The sequence below is a fragment of the Mirounga angustirostris genome, unplaced genomic scaffold, assembly GCF_029215605.1.
Source record: "Mirounga angustirostris isolate CCGP_5_RB_7025 unplaced genomic scaffold, mMirAng1.0.hap1 SCAF_1, whole genome shotgun sequence".
NCBI classification, from domain to species: Eukaryota; Metazoa; Chordata; class Mammalia; order Carnivora; family Phocidae; genus Mirounga; species Mirounga angustirostris.
The window spans coordinates 203,111,889-203,130,225 of NW_026991709.1; the positions used below are offsets into that span (position 1 = coordinate 203,111,889).

Sequence of the window (18,337 nt, forward strand, 5' to 3'; positions counted from 1 at the left end):
TGCTATGTGGCCAGCGCCCAGCCCAGGGCACGTAGTACCTGCTCAGTGTTTGTTGACTGATTACATGACCATACATATCTAGAACTGTTGCCTCCATTCTCCCCACACCCCCACTGGCAGCTCACTGTTGACCCTGAATGTCAGCCAATGTTTGCGGGCAAAAGAAGGAGCAAAGATGGGCGCCTGGGTGGCTCAGTTGGTTAAGCAACTGCCTTCGGCTCAGGTCATGATCCTGGAGTCCTGGGATCGAGTCCCACGTCGGGCTCCCTGCTCAGCGGGGGGTCTGCTTCTCCCTCTGACCCTCTTCCCTCTTGTGCTCTCTGTCTCTCGTTCTCTCTCTCTCTCAAATAAATAAATAAAAATCTTTAAAAAAAAAAAAGAAGGAGCAAAGATGCTGCTCCCTAAAAGCTGTCTCAGAGAGTAAGACCATAGAATCTGGGTGGTGGAGGCTATAGGGTTGGGGGACCTTCCAACCTGGGGCAATGCCTCCCTCCTGGCTGTGTGACACAAAACAGGTCACCCAGATTCTCTGAGTGGGTTCCCCACCACCAGTGATTGGAGAAAACAGAGAGTCACTCTCTGGGGGCTCTAGAAGGCATAGTTGTTTTCTTGTTATATTTTGTTAGTATGATGTTAAAGGTTGGCACTTTTTTCTTTAAGTCAGTTTTTCTACCCAGCTCCTAGGTGACCTCTACTCCCAAACAATACCGGAGTCTGGATTCACTCACCCTGGTGTGCAGGGGTCTCCCTGACGAGCCACCACCAAAGGGCCTGTCCCCTTCGGTCCTGTTGGATTACCAGTTGGCTGGCAGGGGGCTGAGCTGCCTTTCTTCTCCCTTCGACCTGTAAGGACCAGACATGGGGTGTGGGGTAGAGGCAGGGCCCAGGACAGTGGGGTGCAGATAGCCCCCAGGACTTCAATAGTCTTTAGAGTAGGGCGCCTGGGTGGCTCAGTTGGTTAAGTGACTGCCTTCGGCTCAGGTCATGATCCTGGAGTCCTGGGATCGAGTCCCACATCGGGCTCCCTGCTCAGCGGGGAGTCTGCTTCTCCCTCTGACACTCTTACCTCTCGTGCTATCTCTCATTCTCTCTCACTCAAAAAAAAAAAAAGTCTTTAGAGTAGATCTGTCTTCTGACTAGCCGAATTACCTTGTAAGTTTTAAGGAAACTGAAGATCAGTGGTGTTGTCTGTCCAGTGGGGCCTTGTTTCCAGGCTCAGGCCCCTCGACGAGCCCCTGCTGATACCTCTAACCCATACAAGGCACCCTCCCTGGAAGCCCCACTTCCTTCTACAGGACACTGCACACTAAAGGCTTTATCTGCCTTTCCCCATGCTGTTCCCTGTCCTGCCCCCAGGTCTACCCCCTCCCCAATTCATTCACCACAGGGAGATCTAGGTGGGTGAAGCTGGGACAGGCTGGTGTGAGGATGAAGGAGGTAGGGATCCCTGACTTGACCAGCTGCATTCTTGGCCACCCCCAAATCTTCACCCGGTCTGTAGCTGCCCTGGGGTCTGTAATGCCCTCAAGGAATTCACTCTGTACTGGGCTATTGCCAAAGCCCCTCCGTACCCAGGCCCCACCCTGGAGGAGGGGGCCAAAGAGGACACAGAGCAGCCCCATGGCTGAGAGGAGTGAGGGGGCTCAACCCCAGAATGGGACTGACGGGGAAGCACAGTCTGAAGTGGACGTCCCAGTTGCCCTTCCTCTTGCTGCGGGTCTGGAGAGGGGCCAGTGGCCCTCTGGACAGTTCAGGGGGACCTTGGGTCTGACTCTGGCCCTGGGAGAACAGGGCGATTGTCCAAGGTCACCCAGTGGGTCGGTGTGTCAGAGTGGAGATTACTCTATCAGCTCTGGAAGTACCCCTTGCCCTCCCTCCCCATCTCCCCCTCATCACCGGGACTTCTTTTGAGCTCTAGGGCAGCCTGAGGAGGCTGGGGAAGAGGGTCTAGGAGGGACAAGAGACCTGAGAACCTGGAGGGAGCCAGGTGAGGGGCTTATCCACTCAGTCCTGTCTGGGCCTCCAGCAGGGTGGAGTGACTTGAAGAGAGTATGGACACCCCCCACCCCCCGCCCCAGTTCCAGACAGGGCCCTCAAGCCCCACCCTGACGGTTAAACGCAGGGAGCAGAGGACCCTAGAGCTGACACCACCAGCTGAGTTCTGGGGTTAGTGAGTCCGCCACAAACCCAGCTCTGCCTCTGCCCAGCTGGGTGACCTTGGGTAAGTGCTAGCCCTCTCTGGCCTCAGCCCCTTTCCCAGTCAATGGGGTGGGGGCGGGGGAGGGCGGAGCTTAGGGGAGAGAGCACAGCAAGAGCTCCCACGCACAGTAGGCTGGCAGGTGTGGGGAGGGGGGGTTCCCTTCCACTCTGCAGTGGGCCAGCCAGGGGAATCCCCACCACACTCAGTGGGAGGTGGAAAGGACTGAGGGGCAGGGAGCAATCGAGCTGGTCCTCCCCCCCCATTACCCCTCCCCCCTGCAAGCGCCGAGGGTCCCCTTGTCTCCACCTTCACCTCCGTGGGGGGACGTCTCCGCATTTCAAATTCCCGGAGCGGTAGCCCCCTCCTCATAAGGGTATGCAGGGGGCGTCTGGAGTGACTCCGGGCTTGGAGTTGGGCGGGGGGTGGGGGATGGAAGGGGTTTCCCTCCCTCCCGCATCTCCCCCTTTCAATTCCCGAAGTCGGGGCAAACCCTGACCAAAACGCCCACCAAGGAGAAGGGGAGCGCCGCTCGGACCTCCGCCCTGTAAACCGCCCCCCGCCCCAATGCCCCACTACTGCCTACTCACCGGCCAGAGACGGCCGCCGCCGCCGGAGCCCCAGCGCCTGGCCCGAGCGCGAAGACAAGTGCCCGGCCGGGCAAGGGCGTGTGAGCCGGGAGGGTGTGCGCGCGCCGCCGCAGAGCTGACCCCCTCCCCGCCGACCTGGGCCCCGCCCCGCCTCCCGGGGAGGGGCGCCTACCCGGAGGAGCGCGAGAGGCGGACTGCGGCGGCCACCGGGCGACCCCCTCTCCCACAACGCTTCTCCAGAAAGGGTGGGGAGGGAATCCCCCTCCCGCAGGGGTGTAACAGCCAATCCCAAAGAACGCTCAAAAAGCTGGGAGGACCCTCTGCCGCTCCTGGCCCACGACGTTCATGTTACAGATGGGGAAACTGAGACCCAGAGATGGGGAGCCCCTGGCCAGGGCCCAGCGCCCCAGCAGCATAGAAATGCGGCTGCCCGCCTCTCTCTGGGGGTCGCTCTCCGGCGTCCGGGGAAGGAATGGAGCCAGGGCCAGAAAGGAAGGCAATTAAGCCCCCAACCTTGCGCGGGCTGTGGGGCCTGGGAGGTCCAGGGGGAACCCGGAGGCTTCAGGGAGCTGGTGACGTTGCTGGGGCTAGAAGGTCCCAGTGAGGGAGGGGTACCCCGGGTGGCCACAAAACAAACCACAGAAAACTTCTCTAATATCATTGTTGGGCTGTGACGTCCCCCCTCTCCCCGCACGATTCAGGGACCCCGCTGAACGTGAACAGCAGGGGCCTGGGCAGCGAGATTGTGAAGGTCACTGCCAAATTATAAGAATGCGGCTCACGGGGTTTGGGTCACTGGGTGATGGCGGAGGGGGCGCTGCTCAGGGCTCAGCCCCTCCTGCGACCTTGGCCCTGCTCCGGCCCCTCTCTGAGCCGATTTCTTTCTTGCGACTGGACAGCATCCACTTCTGGGGTCCCTCCAGCTCTCAGAAGTCTTTGGGGTTGCCGGCTGCATTTTGCTGCCCTCCTCCAGCTCCCCCCCAGGAGGAGTGGTGCCCTCCCAGACCACCGAGCTCTCCCTCGTCGCCCCCTGCCTCCCGCAGCCCCACCCGCCCAGTCTCGGAACCCCCACCCACCTTCTGCCTTGGCCTGGGTTGAGGGGGTTTCCTCTGGGAGCAAGGAGGCTTCCACGAGCCTCCATCCTTTTTGTTGTTGTTGTTGTTTTTTCCCCCTCTTTTCTTCCATTCATTCTAAAAATAGCCCTCCCTCTCCATTCCCCCCCACCCCCCCGCCCGGAGCGTCTCCGGAAAGGTAATGCATTCCAAGGGTGGGGTCCCCGAGGCCGGGATTCCGCCGCGCGGGCGGGGCTGGAGGATGCGAACGGCAGGGAATGGGGTGGGGGGCTATTGGGAGCGCATCCCCCTCCTTCCCATTGTGTGAGATGCTCTCAGAAGGAGCCGCCAGCGTGACCGTGACCGGGCGTGGAGGGAAAGAGAACAAAGGGGCAGGGGACCTCTAGGGTATGCATTGTGGAGGCAGAGAGAGGGAGGGCTAGGGGAACCGCAGGTACTGGACCTAAGAGGGGTCTCACCCAGTACCCCTGCGGGGATGACTCTCCACCTGTGTGTGTGGGGGGGGGGGGAGTTGAGGTCCCTACCTTGGTCGGACACAGGGAGGGAGAGTAAAGAGCTAGCAGTTACAGGGCAGCTTCATGGAGGGAGGGGGAGTCCCCCTCCCTTGAACCCTGACAACTGCCCTGCAGCGCCCCCAGAACGCCCCAGCCAGCCCTGCTGCTGCTCTTGTCCACTGTCTCCCCAGTCCCTTCTCCATGATGCAGCTACAGAATTCCGTCCTCAGCTATGTGACTGATCATGTCCCTGTCCACATAACCAGCACCCTCCTCCTTGAACCTAGAGAAGGACCTGATTCTCCCCCTCCAAGTCCTGAGTGGTCTGGCTCCCATTCCCTTTTGTCCCAGCACCAGGGCTGTTTCCCTAGACCACCCCCCACACTGGGCCACACTCAGCCTCTGTCTTATTCTGTCCAGCCTCAGGGCCTTTACATCCGCTTTTCCTTCTGCCAGGATCCCCTTCCCTCACCCCCTATTGTCTTTCAGAGCCTGGTCTGAGGTCACCTCCTGCTCTGGGCATATCCCTCTAGTTTACGATTTTCAATTCCTGGTGTGTTCTGTTATTTATTCACCTTCTGCCTGAATATGCCCCCCACCCCCAGCAACTTAGGCCTGGCTGATGAGAGGAGGGGCCAACTCTGACCCAGCACCACCCCAGGAGCTACCCAGCTCCAAACAGATGGCACCACTGCCCCCAACCACCCTGGAAAGCACCCCTAGGACATGGCACAAAAGATCCAGCACCTGCTTCTGCAGGGGTGTCACCTTCCACAGTGAAACTAAAAACACAGGCATCTAAATGTTGCCTCCCCCGACCCCCAGGGATGGCGTAGCCCGTTTCCAGAATAACATACCGAGAGAAAAAGGGCCCACAGGGACCGAGTTCCAGGCCTGTTGAGCAGAAGCCAGTACGGAGGTATGTCTGTTCAGAGGGCAAATAGGTATGAAGAACAAAGACGAGAACTGCAGGGAGGGGGAGGCACTGGGGGCAGCCCTGGGCATGGGGAGGGGAGTGACCTTTCCTTTGTTATTAGCTTTTCCATCATGTTTTCTTATACTTTTTTTTTTTGAAACCAAAGGGGAGGATGAAAGGAAAATCGCTTTGTTGGAGGGTACAAAAGCTCAGAGAGGGTATGTGCCCCCATGGGACAGAAAACGCAGCTGTGTTGAGAAATCAAACACTGGCCCCCAAATACTTGCCTCCATAAATTTACCCTGAAATGTTTGAGCACCTACTATAAATTTATATGCCCAGAGATTGAGGGTGAGTTCAGAGGGGGTGGGGATTCCTGGGGTCCTGAGAGTACAAAGACCTGGGGGTTCTGGGAAAAGGTGATGGCTGGATGAGCAAGAACATGTGGCCTCAGCAGGGCCAGGCCCAGAGCCAAGGGTTTGGAGGGCTTGTGGGGGTTGAGGGAGAGAGAAAGCCCTTGAAGATGGGTTGAGTGCCTTTTCTTTGCACATTTCACTGCCAGGCCAGGACTTGACCTCAGGCTGGTGTTCAAGACCAGAAAGGTGGGAGATAGCATGGGAAGTGGGGGGGGACCCAGCATGCAGGGATATGGGGAACCAGGGACGGAAGAGACAAAGGCATCATCGGAGAGGTTTCAGAAAGCCTCAGAGCACAGGCGGGGGGTGGGGTAGTAAGGGGGTGCCAAATCAAGATTAGATCTGCCAAATAAAATACAGGGCACGGAATGGGACATACTTATAAAAATAAAAATTACTCGTTGTTTATCTGAAGTCAGGTTTAGCTGGGCAACCTGTAGTTTTCTTTTCTAAATCTGGAAACCCTAGGCCCAGATCTTCTGGCCAAGCAAAACTGGGGTTTGCTGGGGGGAAGAGGAGGAGGGGCCCTATGGGTGTCCGTCCTCTCCCCTCCCATCCCCCCTCCCGTCCCACGTGTTCTCTTCCTAAGCTTTTCTTTGTCCCCCACACGTTGTCCACGTCCCTTAACTGTTCAAGTTTCCCCCCCCTTCCTTTGTTGTCCCCCTCCTTCCACACACTCCCTCATTATCCCATCCCCCGACTCCTCCTCCTCATGCACCCCTTTCCCCATCTTCCCCAGCCCTTCGCCTTTCCCCCACCTTCTCTGGTACCCACCCCTCCTCCACGTCCCTTCACCATCCTCCCCTCCTCCAAAGCCCCTCTCTCCGCGATAACCTCCTCCCGGGACACCCACCCTCTCCTCTCCTCTGAGAACCGCCCTCCTCCCCACCGCCGGTCCTGGGGGCGCACGAGGGGGAACCCCGGCCACCGGCGCCGAGCTCCACGCAGGCGCAGAACCGCCCGGCTTCCCTGAGGCTGCCGTCCCCCTCGCTGCGGCCCGCGCACCCCGTTGCCAAGGCGACGGCGAAGGCCGGAGCGGGAACCTCCGGAAGACCCCGCTCTCTCTCCCTCCTCCGCCACCTCCTCAGCAAACCCCACTCTGGTTTGAGCCGGTTTCCCCACCCCGCCCCCAGTGCGCACTGCGGCGCGTGAGGATTCCCTTGCCCACAGGGCGGGGGTCGGGCAGGGATCGACGCATGCGCACCGGGCGAGGCTTTCCCTCCCCGCCTAGCGCTCGACGGGAAAGCCCTAGCGCGTGAAGCGAGCACCCCCGCGCAGGCGCAGTGTGCGCCCGGCGTCCCCACGGCCCCGCTCGGTCGTCCCGGCAACGCGCGCGGGGAGGACTGGGAGAACACGGAACTCCCGTCTCACGCCCCCTCCCGCGCACTGCAGCGGAGCCGGGGATTCCCTGCTGCCCGCGCGCAAGCGCGGGCCTGGGATTCCGCGGGGGCGGGGCCGGAGAAAGAAGGGGCTTTTCCGTGGAAAGGGAACAAAGGTTATTACCATCGTTCAGTCAGAAGGCGGTCCTCTCAGCTCCTGTCCTGAGTTTTACCTCCTCTCTGGTCCCCTGGCCGTCCCTCTGCAGGTCCCCAGGAGAGCTTGCCACATGCAGCTCCGATACCCTTCTTATATTGCTCCCCATCGCTCTGGGGTGAATTCCCGTTCCTCAGCCTCGCCTGCACGGAGGCCCTGCACGCCCAGCTGACATTTTCCTTCTGGTTAATCACCGTTAGTCGCCAGCGCTCCCTAATTCCTAACCACAAAGACCTCAACGTGGCCATGCAGGAGGCTCCTTTGCCAAGCCTTTCTTCAGGATATGCCTTTTCCAGGCACCGTCTCGTTGATTCCCCAGATAGCCTGAGGTTAGATACTGTTTTATCCCATTAAAAATAGGAGGAAACTGAGGCTTAGACCCATTAAGGCCCTGGCCTAAGACCCCAGAGGTAGAAGGCAGAAGCCTCTATTTGTGGGGAGACATCTGGGCTCTTCCACCCCTTATTTAGCTGACACCTTCAACCCCCATTCCAGATCCCACTGCTGCCCCTGCTTGCTCCCCCGCAACCCTGGCAGCTTTCTTGGGTATGTGACACAGGCAGGTGACTTAGTTTTACCGTCTGTAAAGGGGATAAATATCTCATGGGACTGTCCCAAGGGTTCAGTGAAACATTACCATGGGCTAGGCCAGGGCCCAGCATCCAGAGGATGGTTCTCACAGCTGGTCTAGTCCCCGTTCAGTGGTCATCTTCCCCCTCAACTCCCCCCTCCCCCCATGTTTCTTGGTGGCCTTCTGCCTCACTTCCCTAACCCCCACAGGGTTTTCTGGGGTATTTCCTAGATTCTTCGCATGCCTTCTGGCTGATGTCTTAGAGTTGGCTCTAGGATCTCCAAACTAAACCAGTGCTCTGTATATGTTGGTTAGTTTTATGCCAGCTACTGTCGTTTCAGGCACCTTCCATTCTGCATTTTAGCTGAACCCAATTATTAATGGCACCCCTCCCTTGAACAGGAGAGATATAACCTCCAGGCCTTTGCATAGGTGATTCCTTCAGCCTTTTCTGTCCCTGTCTGTGTAGCGAATTCCTATGCATTCTTCAAGGCCCTCCCTCCATGAAACTGTCACGGCCCCCTCTGGCCCAGCTCTGACACCACACAGTTGGGAATGGGGACCAGAGACCACAAGGGCAGCGTTGTGGGTGCAGGGAGGGTATTGCTTGGGTGGGAGCCATAGCAGTGACCTGGTAAACACTTAGACCCTGCCTAACACATGTGGGCCCATCTGGCTGCTGCCCCCCCTTTCTGCCAACTCTCCAAGGCCAACTAAGCTCTAGGAAGCCAGAACCAGGTGCAGATCTTACCCAGCCCTCCCAAACATGCGGCCTCTGATGGGACACTTACTCCTACCCAGATCCACCTTCGTGCTCCAGCCTCCAAGCCCTTGCCTGCCTATGCGATGGAATCTGACTCATCTCCCACTCAGGCCCGCTCTGAAAAATCCTCCACCGGGAAGCCTGCCCAGGATGCTTCCCATGTTGGAATAACACCAGAGCAGCCAGCATTTCCTGACCCCCAAGCACAGTATGTGACCTGGCTGCTGACTCTGAACCAGAATCTCAGGATGCTAACTACATCACCTCTAGCTTGCCTCTGGTTCTGCCCTGAAGTGCTCTGTGACCCGGAGCCAGTGCCTCAACCTCTCTGAGCAGTCCTCTTGCAGCAGGCCAGCAAGTGGAAGTGGTGGTACAGGTCCCTTCACGGACAAGTGGCCCAGCCAGGTGGGGATGCCATAAGAGCCAGGCACACGTCTCAGTTGGCTTGCTGCGACACGAGGGCAGTTGGGGGGCCCTGATCTTCTCTGAATGTGACCCCCTGCATTCCCCGGCATTCCAGCCTTCCTCTCCCCACCACCCACAGAGACTTCAAGTGCAAACTCTGCTTCACCGACTGCCTTTATTGGGCATCAGCCCCAGGGCTCCACGGGCGCACGAAGGGGGTGGTGGGCGTCACTCGAAGCAGGGACTCTACAGCGGGAGGCATGGCCTACGATGCCACGTAGCCCCCAGGACACTTGCCTCAGCCCCGGACCTCTCTGTAACCCACGTAGCTGACCCAGCAGGAGGGCGTGTGACGTCACAACCCTGACCGCCTGTGGGGCGGCTCCCCCAGTTCTGGGCTCACTTGGGGGCATTGAAGGGCACGGCCCGCTGGTTCATGGGGTTGTCTGGCGACCGCAGCCACTCCTTCTTGAGCAGCTGCTTCAGCTGCGACAGCCGCATATTGGGGTTTTCTTGCTTGAGCCGCGGCAGCTGCGCCTCCTCAAAGGCAGTGAAGGCCGCCCGCATGCGGCGCTCTGGGTGCCGGTCCGCAGCCTCGTCTGCCACGCTACGGGAGGACGGTGGCGTTAGGGGGCGGGTCTATGGGGCGACCCCGCCCCCAGACGCATAGCCCCGCCCCCGTGCTCGAGCCCCGCCCGTCACCTGAGCACCGCGATGGCATCCTCAATGGTGCGCGCTTCCACGCTGCCCTCCTCCAGCACGCGGCGGTTCACATTCTCCTCCAGCGGCACCTCCAAGTGGCTCTTGGCTTTCTCGGCTGGGGGTGGGAGGCAGCCAGGTGACAGAGACATACACAGAGACAGAGAGAGATAAGCAGGGATGCAGAGTTCCAGAGAGATGACAGAGACCCAATGGGGGAAGAGAGAGAGAGGAGGCAGGCAGGCAAAGAAGGATGGGGGAGCCCTCTTGCCCTCCCAGCCCCCTGCCCAGGCCACGCTGCCCTCCTGACTTTCCTGCAACCGGGCACACAGGAGGTGCCCCACTCATGGCTACTGTCTCAGCCTCAAGGCGCCTCATTAATGCCCTGAGGACCCCATGGGGCACAGGCCCAGGTCAGGTGCAGAGCAAGTAAATACACGTGTGTGTGTGCCCATGCTCTCCGTGCTCAAAGCCAGGTCTGCCAGGCCACTTCTTCACCACCCATGCTTCACCACACAGCCCAGGCAGCTTCTCTGGGGCTGAAGAAGGGGCTCTAGACTCAGCCAGGGTCAGCCTGTCCTTTACTGGGTAAAAAGGCAGCTCAAGAGTGGGCCGCAGCCCCACCTGTGTCCGGGGCTTCTTTGTGCTGGTGGTCTCGGCGGAGCGTCTCCTCAATCTGGGCCCGGGTGACCTTGTTGGGCACAGCCACGCGGGGGGCCTTGCCGCCCTTGAGCTTGGAGTCCTCCTCCTCCAGCAGACGCTGGGTCTCCTTCTTGCGCTCCAGCTGCTCCAGGCGCCGCTTCTCCTTCTCCTCCTGGGGGGAGGGGGTGATCAGGAGTGGACCCCACCACTGGCACGAGTGGACCAAGGCCCTGCTGCGTGCTAGACCCTGTGCTAGGCACAGGGGACACAGCTGGGGCACCATGGGATTACCTAAGGGTTCCCAGCCTATATGACTATGGGAACAACAGGGAACCCTGGCCATGGCAGGTGGGTGGGTGGTTCTCAAAGGAAAAGTGACACCTGGGCCGGAGGAGAAGCCAGCCTGGACGAGAACTGGAGGACAGGAAAGTCCTTAGTGGTGGGAATGCAGGTGCAAAGGCCATGATGTAGGAACCTCCTAGAGGCTGGTGTGGCTGGAGTAGGGAGGGGAAAATGTGGAAGGAGGAGAGGTGGGGAGGGGTTTGTATTGGATTCCAAAGTCAACAGGAGCCAGGGAGGGTCTGAACACATTTGCTGGCTGGAGCAGGGGTTCTGCCCTTAGGGGCAGTGTCCCCAGCCAAGTGTCACAAGGGACTGGTCCCACCTTTGCTCCCCAAGGAGACCCTGATGCCATCTGGCCTACAGGACTTGCCCTGGGTTGCTGCCCCCTAGAGTACCTAAGGGGCAGAGCCATGTTCTGGTTCATTTATAATGCAGGGCAGCCATAGGCTTGGAACATTCTGCCATCTCCCACCCACACCCCCACAGGGCCCTGCAGCCCATGCACCCCCACTTGCCTACCCTCTGCCTGCAACTCTGCCATCTGACTCCCATGCCTTGGGGATGGTCCCCGCTCCTTCAATGCCCTCTGTGACACTCCTATAGTGGGACTAAGTGTTCCAGAAGACGACTCCATGTGCCTGAGGATACCCCCTGGGCCTCTGACCTCTACCCTGCCTGCCCAGCAGGAAAGCGGGGGAGAGGTTAAAGGTGAAGGGCTCCCACACCTGTGTTCAGGCACCTCAGGCAGGGCCATTGTGCTTTGATCCTCAGTTTAATCATCAATCAGATGTAATGTCTTCCCAAGGCCCCCTTACCCCACATGGTTCTCATACAGCCCATGTTCATTCAGCCCTGCCTTGGCCTTGGCACTGGCTGCTCTGTCCTCCTGGTATACCAATGCAGCCTCCTTCCCTGGCTAACTCTGGCGCCTCCAGAGTTCCTGGCTCCCTATCAGGCTCCTCCACCCCATGGCTTTTTCCTGTGTTCCACAAGTCCCTGTTTCTCTCTTCTGACTATGTGGTTTGTCCTGGAGGCAGTCCCTGGCCTGGGTTTTGAACAGCTGCCTTCTGGCCCCAGGCCCGGTGCCCAGTAGGTGCTTAGTAAAAGGATGCTGAATGAATGCATGAATTCCAAAAGGTTCCAGTAACTCAGGAAAGACATGCAGCTTGTGGCCATTAGTCTCTAGGGACATGGGACTGAGGAGGGAACATGAGCATTTATACTCTGACATTCAGCAAAATTTTTTGAAAAAGTCACTTGCAGTTTTTAAAAAAGAGCAATTAGCAATTGGCAGTTTCTGGCGATGGGAGACGGTAAGTCCACTTTGCAGAATATTCCAGAGCCATAAGAAATGAGTCTCATATATAACTGACATGGAACCCAGACAGGTGCTCATCGCCAAGTTGCTTAATATGGAACAAGTGGAAATGAAATGCTGACGTCCAGGTGGGGAGATGAAGTACAGCCCCATCCGTGGCTGATGCCTGGAGACCAGGAGAAATATGGCTGTGAGCCTCTAGCTCAAGACATGGGCTTTGGGGTAGGCCACTGGGTGAGAAAGGTCTTTGGTGTCATGTGGGGAGAAGAGGTGTGTTATTTTTTAGCGTTTTGGAGTGAGCATGGATTTGCTTTTTTCTTTAAGATTTTTTTCCTCTTTTTTGTTTTGTTTTGTTTTTTTTTAAGTAGGCTCCATGCTGGGCATGGAGCTCAACGCGGGGCTTGAACTCACAGCCCTGAGATCAAGACCTGAGCTGAGATCAAGAGTTAGAGGCTTTAAAGATTTTATTTTAGGGGTGCCTGGGTGACTCAGTTGGTTAAATGTCTGCCTTTGGCTTGGATCAGGATCCTGGGGTCCTGGGATTGAGACCTGCATCAGGCTCCTGCTCAGTGGGGAGCCTGCTTCTCCCGCTCCCCCTGCTTGTGCTCTCTCTCTGTCAAATAAATAAATTTTATTTATTTTATATAAATTGTATTATTTATTTATTTAACAAAGAGAAAGAGGGCACACATGCATGAGCAGGGGGAGGGGCAGAGGGAGAAACAGACTCCCTGCTGAGCAGAGGGTCCGACCTCTCTGGCTTTTCTCTCTGCATAATGGCTCTTTGGCAGACATTGTTTTTTCTTTTGGGTTTTCAACTTTCCTATATTGTCAAAATACTGATAGTCAAAAAGAAAACTGAAAGACCTCCGTGGACCCAATGCAGCACAGGATGTGGGGAGGGAACCGGTGACCAATATCCAACCAAAAACAAGGTAGGATCCAGTCCCGCACAGGAAGACGATGGGAAAAACTCACAAAAGTGCCCAGGCATGCCAGGAATTGGGCAAGCAGGGATGGCACGTCACCCCTGCTACTTTCTCCCACTGTTAGTCTGGGCAAGAACCTCTGACCAGCCCAGGGGACCAGGAGCGACAGCTATAAATGGGTCTCTGGTGCCACCTACTGGACCCAGCAGTACCAGTCAGTACCAGCCCTGACCCACTCCCCAGACACCAATTCGTACCCACTGTGTGCGTGACAATGGGGCCTATCAGGGGACAGACGCACTCTTCTGTGTTTTTATACACACTTGGAAGAGCCGGCGAGCTTTGTGGCCAGCAGGGTGGATACGGGGGACCGATTACAGCATTCCTCAGCCTTGGCACTGCTGATGTCTGGGGCTGGCTCATTCGTTACTATGGGCCATCCTGTGCCCTGAAGTGTGTTGAGCAGCATGCCTGGCCCCCACCCACCACGATGCCAGCAGCACTTTCCACCCACTAGTTATGACAATCCAAAATGTCTCCAGATGTGCCAAGTGCCTGCTGAGTGCAGAATCACCCCACGGTGAGAAGTGCCAGTCTAGCCCAACCCTGACATTACATGAAGGAGAGAAATAAGCCCACACAGGGAAGTGGCTGCCTTGCCATTCCCTGAACATGCCAAGTCCTGGCCACCCCAGGGCCATTGCACGAGCCTCTGCCTCCACCTCCCCCCTTGCCCTTGCTCCATGTCCCGTGCCTCCTCACCCTTCAAGCCAAAGCCCCAGGGGGTTTGCGTGTTGACTGCCCACCTTAGCCACAGATACAGGAGCCTGGGAGCCACCCACCTTGCGCTGTTCCTTCCTCATGACGTGTTTGTCCTCATCCTTCCAGTAGGCATCCTCCAGCTCCTTCTGCTTCCTGGCATCAGCTGCTGCCTTGGCCTCAGCCCTCCGTGCCCGGGCCGCTGCCGACTTGGTGTTCTCACCCTGGAACTTCTTGGGCATCCCTCAGCAGGCTGCGGGAGGGCAGGGACCAGTAAGCGGGGGTGGGGGGGGCGCAGCCACCCTTGGTACCCCCAGACTCACACTTGCAGTCAGGATCCCCTTGGAGCCTCAAAGGCCTTGTTTGTAAAACGAGGGCTTGAGACTCTGTGATCTCCTTTTTGAAAAAAATTTATTGACGTGAAATGCACACAACAAAAAATGAACCCTTTTAAAGTGCACAGTTTGGTGGCATTTAGAACATTCACAATGTTGTGCAACCGTCACCTCTATCTAGTTCCAGAATACATTCCCATCCCCCCAAAAGGAAACCCCACGCCCACTAGCAGTCACACACCCTCCCCCCCGCAGCCCCTGACAACCACTCATCTGCTTTCTGTCTCTATGGATTTGCCTCTTCTGGACGTTTCATATACATGGAATATGATACACTCTGTGGCCTTTTATGTCTGGCTTCTTTCACTCAGTGTGATGTTTTCGCGGTTCATCTGTGTTTTTTAGCATGGCAGGGCTTCATTCCTTTTATGGCTGAGTAATATTCCGCTGTACAAATTGACCACATTTTGTTTATCTATCCACCACTGAAGGACATCTGGGTTGTTTCCACTTTTTGGCTCTTACAGTCATGCCTCTGTGGCCCCCTGGGGGCCAGTCTGTGTGTGGCCCCTTCAATGCTGCCACTTATGAGGCCTCAGTCCCCAGGGCCCAGAGCCCTGAGGCCAAGTCCTCCTCACCCTGGGTAAGCAGCTGCCGTGAGCTGCTCCCAATGACCCAGCCCAGGCTCGCACAGCTGGACAGCTGCGGTCCAGCAGGCCCCTGGTCCGAGCGAGTCCCACGTTGGGTGCTGGGAAAGCGATGCACACAAATGGCAGACACCACCCTCCCTCCACTAACACCTTCATGTGGACCAACTCCACAGAATGCCTCCAAAGCTCTAAATGTGGGGACTGCCCTTGTTCCCTCTCTGAGGTGGGGAAGTCAAGGTACCTGGCCAGACCGCACAGCGCTAAGCCTAGGGTCTCACCTCCAAAGCCTGCCTTCCAGGTGAGGAAGGGAAGGCTGTGCAGCCCAGGCACATGCCTTCAGCTCTCTGGGCCTCAGTTTTCCTCATCTGGGAAATGGGCTGATGTCCCCCACTCCTGGGTTGTTTGTCCCACCTGAACATCTCCAGCTCAGTCCCCTTGGGGAAATAGGCCCAGCATCCAAAAATGAAGGGGAGAGAATACGGGGGTCACTCTGACTCAGGACCACCAGGCCACCCCATTCCAGCCTCCTAACTGTGTGGCTTGTGGGGCAGGGGCTCCCACCTCACAGCCCCACTGGAAACTCTAATATCAGCTCCCATTTGCAGTGGTTGTGCACACTGGGCTCAGTGCTTTATACACAGCGTCTGAGTGAATTCTCCCAATGCTGGTGTGTGGCAGCAGAGCTGAGATCTGAAGGATGGGTGAGAGGCAGCCCTGAGGATGAAGGGATGGGACTTCTGGGCAGATGGCAGAGGATATGCAACGACCCTGCGGCAGACCCTCAATCCCAACTCTGTGCTCCTAACCACTGCCCCACCCGAGGGTCCCAGCTGGCCCCTGGGGGAACATCAGTGCAGATCAGGAATCTGAGACCACTGAGGCCCCCCCCTTAACATCAAGGGGTGGCCCCTTGGCCCAGGCTGAGACTGAGGAGAGAGCCCCATGGGGCAGAGCAGGGCAAAGTTGGGGAGATCAGTGGCCCCAGAAGACTCAGGGTTGAATACTGACTGCAATCACAGACGAAGTGCTCCCCCTGAGCTGAGACAGAGAGTTGGTTCCAGTTCCTCCTCGCACAGGATGCATGAGCTGCCACAGGGGGTATGCTAGCCTGATCCTGCACTTCCCCCAGCTGCTCCTTGGCCCCTAAATCAAGCATTCATTACTGAGTGTCTACAATGTACTCAACAGAACGCCCCCACCCTGGATTCCCCAGGGGAGTGCCAAGAACTGGGACTCACTGTCCAAGTTACAGATTAGGAAACTCCCCACCCTACTCTCCCATCTTCCACTCCCTTGTGGGTGGCAGCCACACCAGCCTCCCTGCCATTTTTCAACATCCCAAGCAGGTTCTTGCCTCAGGGCCTTTGCACTTGCTGTGCCCTCCACCTGGCTGGCTGCTCTTCACTCCTCTTTTTACCCAGTTAACTCTTATTTAAATTTCAGGGCCTAGCTCAGGAGTTTCTGCCTCCAGGAAGCCTCCCCTGAGACGCCCTCTCTCAGACCACAAAATTCTCTCTGAGGCACTTTGTTTGGGTTGCTCTTTTATGTTCATTTATATGATTATTTGACAAATGTCCGTCTTTCTTGGCAGGCTGGGAGCTCTGTGAGGGCAAGGAATACCATGGTCACTGCTGTGTCCCCAGTGCCCCGTACAGTAAGGGCTCAATAAATGTTCTGAGCAAATGAATGAACAAGCGTCTATTTCCAGAGTTCCCTCAATATTTACTTCACTCTGGGTTGTGTCCAAGCTCAGCTTCTCACTGTTCTTCCCACTCACTTCCCTCTCCAGCCTCTGAGGCTTTGCTCTTGCTGCGCCCTCACCTGATGCACCCTCCGCCACTCCCTCCTCCTGCAAAAATCCTGCCCACTCACAGGGACTCTGCCCCAGCATCCTCTCCTCCCAGGTCACGCTGCTCAAGACCCCCAACTCCATCCCAAAACCGGACAGGACAATTTTGATCCTCTCTTCAGGCCGGGACGGAATGTTGATGTTCTCTCAATATTAACATGCTGAAACCCTAAAGCTCTTTGGAGACAGGGCCAGTGAGGAGGTGATAGAGATTAAGTGAAGTCATAAGGGTGGGGCCCTAATGGAATGGGGCTGGTGTCCCTGTAAGAGCAAAAGACACCAAAGCTTGCTCTCTCCGCAAGTCAGGAAGAGTGCCTGCACCAGGAACCAAACTGGCTGGCACTTTGATCTTAGACTTCCTAGCCGTGAGCAAGTACATTTCTGTTGTTTAAGCCACCCAGTCTGTGGTATTTTTTAAATGGCAGCCCGAGCTGACTAACACAGACAGCTTTTCTTCTCTGCGTGGTAAATACTTATTCACACACACACTTTTGTCACTCAGTAAACATGCACTGAGCACCTAATATGTGTGGGACGCTGGGGAAAAGAGGCAGCACCGATCTGACTGCCAGGCTGGCTGGGAGACAGACAATAAGGGCGACAATTTGCCACGAGAACTATGATGGGGACTTGCAGGGCGCTGGGGAAGCCTAGAGGGGTTTTCTGACCCAGCCTGGGGGCTAAGGGGTGTCAAAGGGCTTCCTGAAGGAGATATCTAAGAAAAGGCCTAAAAGTGTGAGGAGCTCCGAGGCCCCAGGAGTGTGAGGGAGGCAGGCTGGGAAGCGGGGATCCGTATTCCACGGTGATGAGAAGATGCGGAGGGCATTAGAACCGGGAGGCGCAGATCTGCGGGTAAGAGCCCTGGGGTTGGTGAGGAGGTGAACTGGAGCGGTGAGATAAGTAGGGAGCTCTGGCAGGGATCCGGGGAGTGGCGCTGGACGGGCAGGGGTGTGCATTTAGGAGGGAATCAAGACCCACGTGGTTGACTGGATGTAAAAGTACAAGAGAGAATAGAAGATGGAAGTTCAACACAGTCTCTTCCCAGAATCCCTCCCGCTACCCTTTCTGAGCTCTCCCTGCCCGTAGTCCCTCTCCCCAGCCCTGACCCCACTGCAAGATACTGGGGGGCGTCCGTACCCAGCTCTGTTACCCCCAAGCCCGGAAGGTGCTCAGAGGCAGGATCGGAGCTGGCTGGCCTCGAACAGGACGCAATTCCTCCGGGACTCAGTCGCCCGCTCTGGGAAATGGGCACAGCCCCCGCGAGAGCCCTCTGGACTGGGCGACGAAAGTGCCCCTGTCTCTAAGCGCCCCGCCTCCAGCCCTCCGCAGGGCGGCGGGGGCTGCTCTCAGGCCAAGCCGCCCCGCCGCGCCCCCCCGCCCCTCCCCCCCTCCCCGCCCCTCCCCCCCTCCCCGCACCCCGGCTCCGCCCGCGCCGCGGCCGCTCCTACCTCCTTCCCCCCGCGCTGGCCCGGTCGCGAATCCGTGACGCCACCGCGGGGCCTGCGCGCGGAGCTCCCGGAGGCGCGTGCTGATTACGTCCGGCGCTGTCGCCCTCTTGGTAAGGGAACTGCTGCCCTGGCCTCCAGCCCAAGCCCAGGTTACCGGCCGTTTCTTTTCCTCTTCGAGAAGAGGATATTTTGTAAGGCTCCACCGCTTTCTCTCACTCCAGATATTGGCAAACTACGAGGGGAGGGTAAAAACTACAATCTAGAATGTTGCCTTTACCAAGATGGCCATTGCCCGGATGAAATATGGCCGCCTCCACGTCCCACGTGGTCTGGCGGCATCGGGCAGGAGTTGCCCGGCCACCAGGGCGCGCCAGAGCCCGCGGTCCACGCGCGGTGCCTAGACCGGCC

At 57.6% G+C, this 18,337-nt stretch overlaps 2 protein-coding genes across 3 annotated transcripts in view; both read right to left on the minus strand.

Annotated features, from left to right (window-relative positions):
- Window positions 1–2,863, minus strand: part of KCNN1 (potassium calcium-activated channel subfamily N member 1) — a 32,047-nt gene extending 29,184 nt beyond the window's left edge. The window contains exons 1-2 of the mRNA XM_064597944.1: window positions 2,788–2,863; window positions 729–843 (exon numbers count right to left, since the gene is read on the minus strand). The gene's annotated coding sequence lies outside the window, so the exon portion shown is untranslated. The remainder of the gene's footprint in view (window positions 1–728; window positions 844–2,787) is intronic.
- A 6,251-nt stretch (window positions 2,864–9,114) lies between these two features.
- CCDC124 (coiled-coil domain containing 124) lies at window positions 9,115–18,120 on the minus strand. Of its 2 annotated transcripts, none has more exons than XM_045862731.3 (5): window positions 17,930–18,120; window positions 13,731–13,900; window positions 10,282–10,471; window positions 9,661–9,775; window positions 9,115–9,565 (listed from the first exon to the last, which is right to left on the minus strand). In XM_045862731.3, the coding sequence occupies exons 2-5, from the start codon at window positions 13,887–13,889 to the stop codon at window positions 9,358–9,360; spliced, it is 672 nt and encodes a 223-aa protein (XP_045718687.1). In that variant the 5' UTR covers window positions 13,890–13,900; window positions 17,930–18,120; the 3' UTR covers window positions 9,115–9,357. The 2 variants fall into 2 exon arrangements, with proteins under 2 accessions (XP_045718687.1, XP_045718688.1); XM_045862732.3 differs by lacking the exon at window positions 17,930–18,120 and adding an exon at window positions 17,619–17,747.
- Window positions 18,121–18,337: the final 217 nt, after the last annotated feature.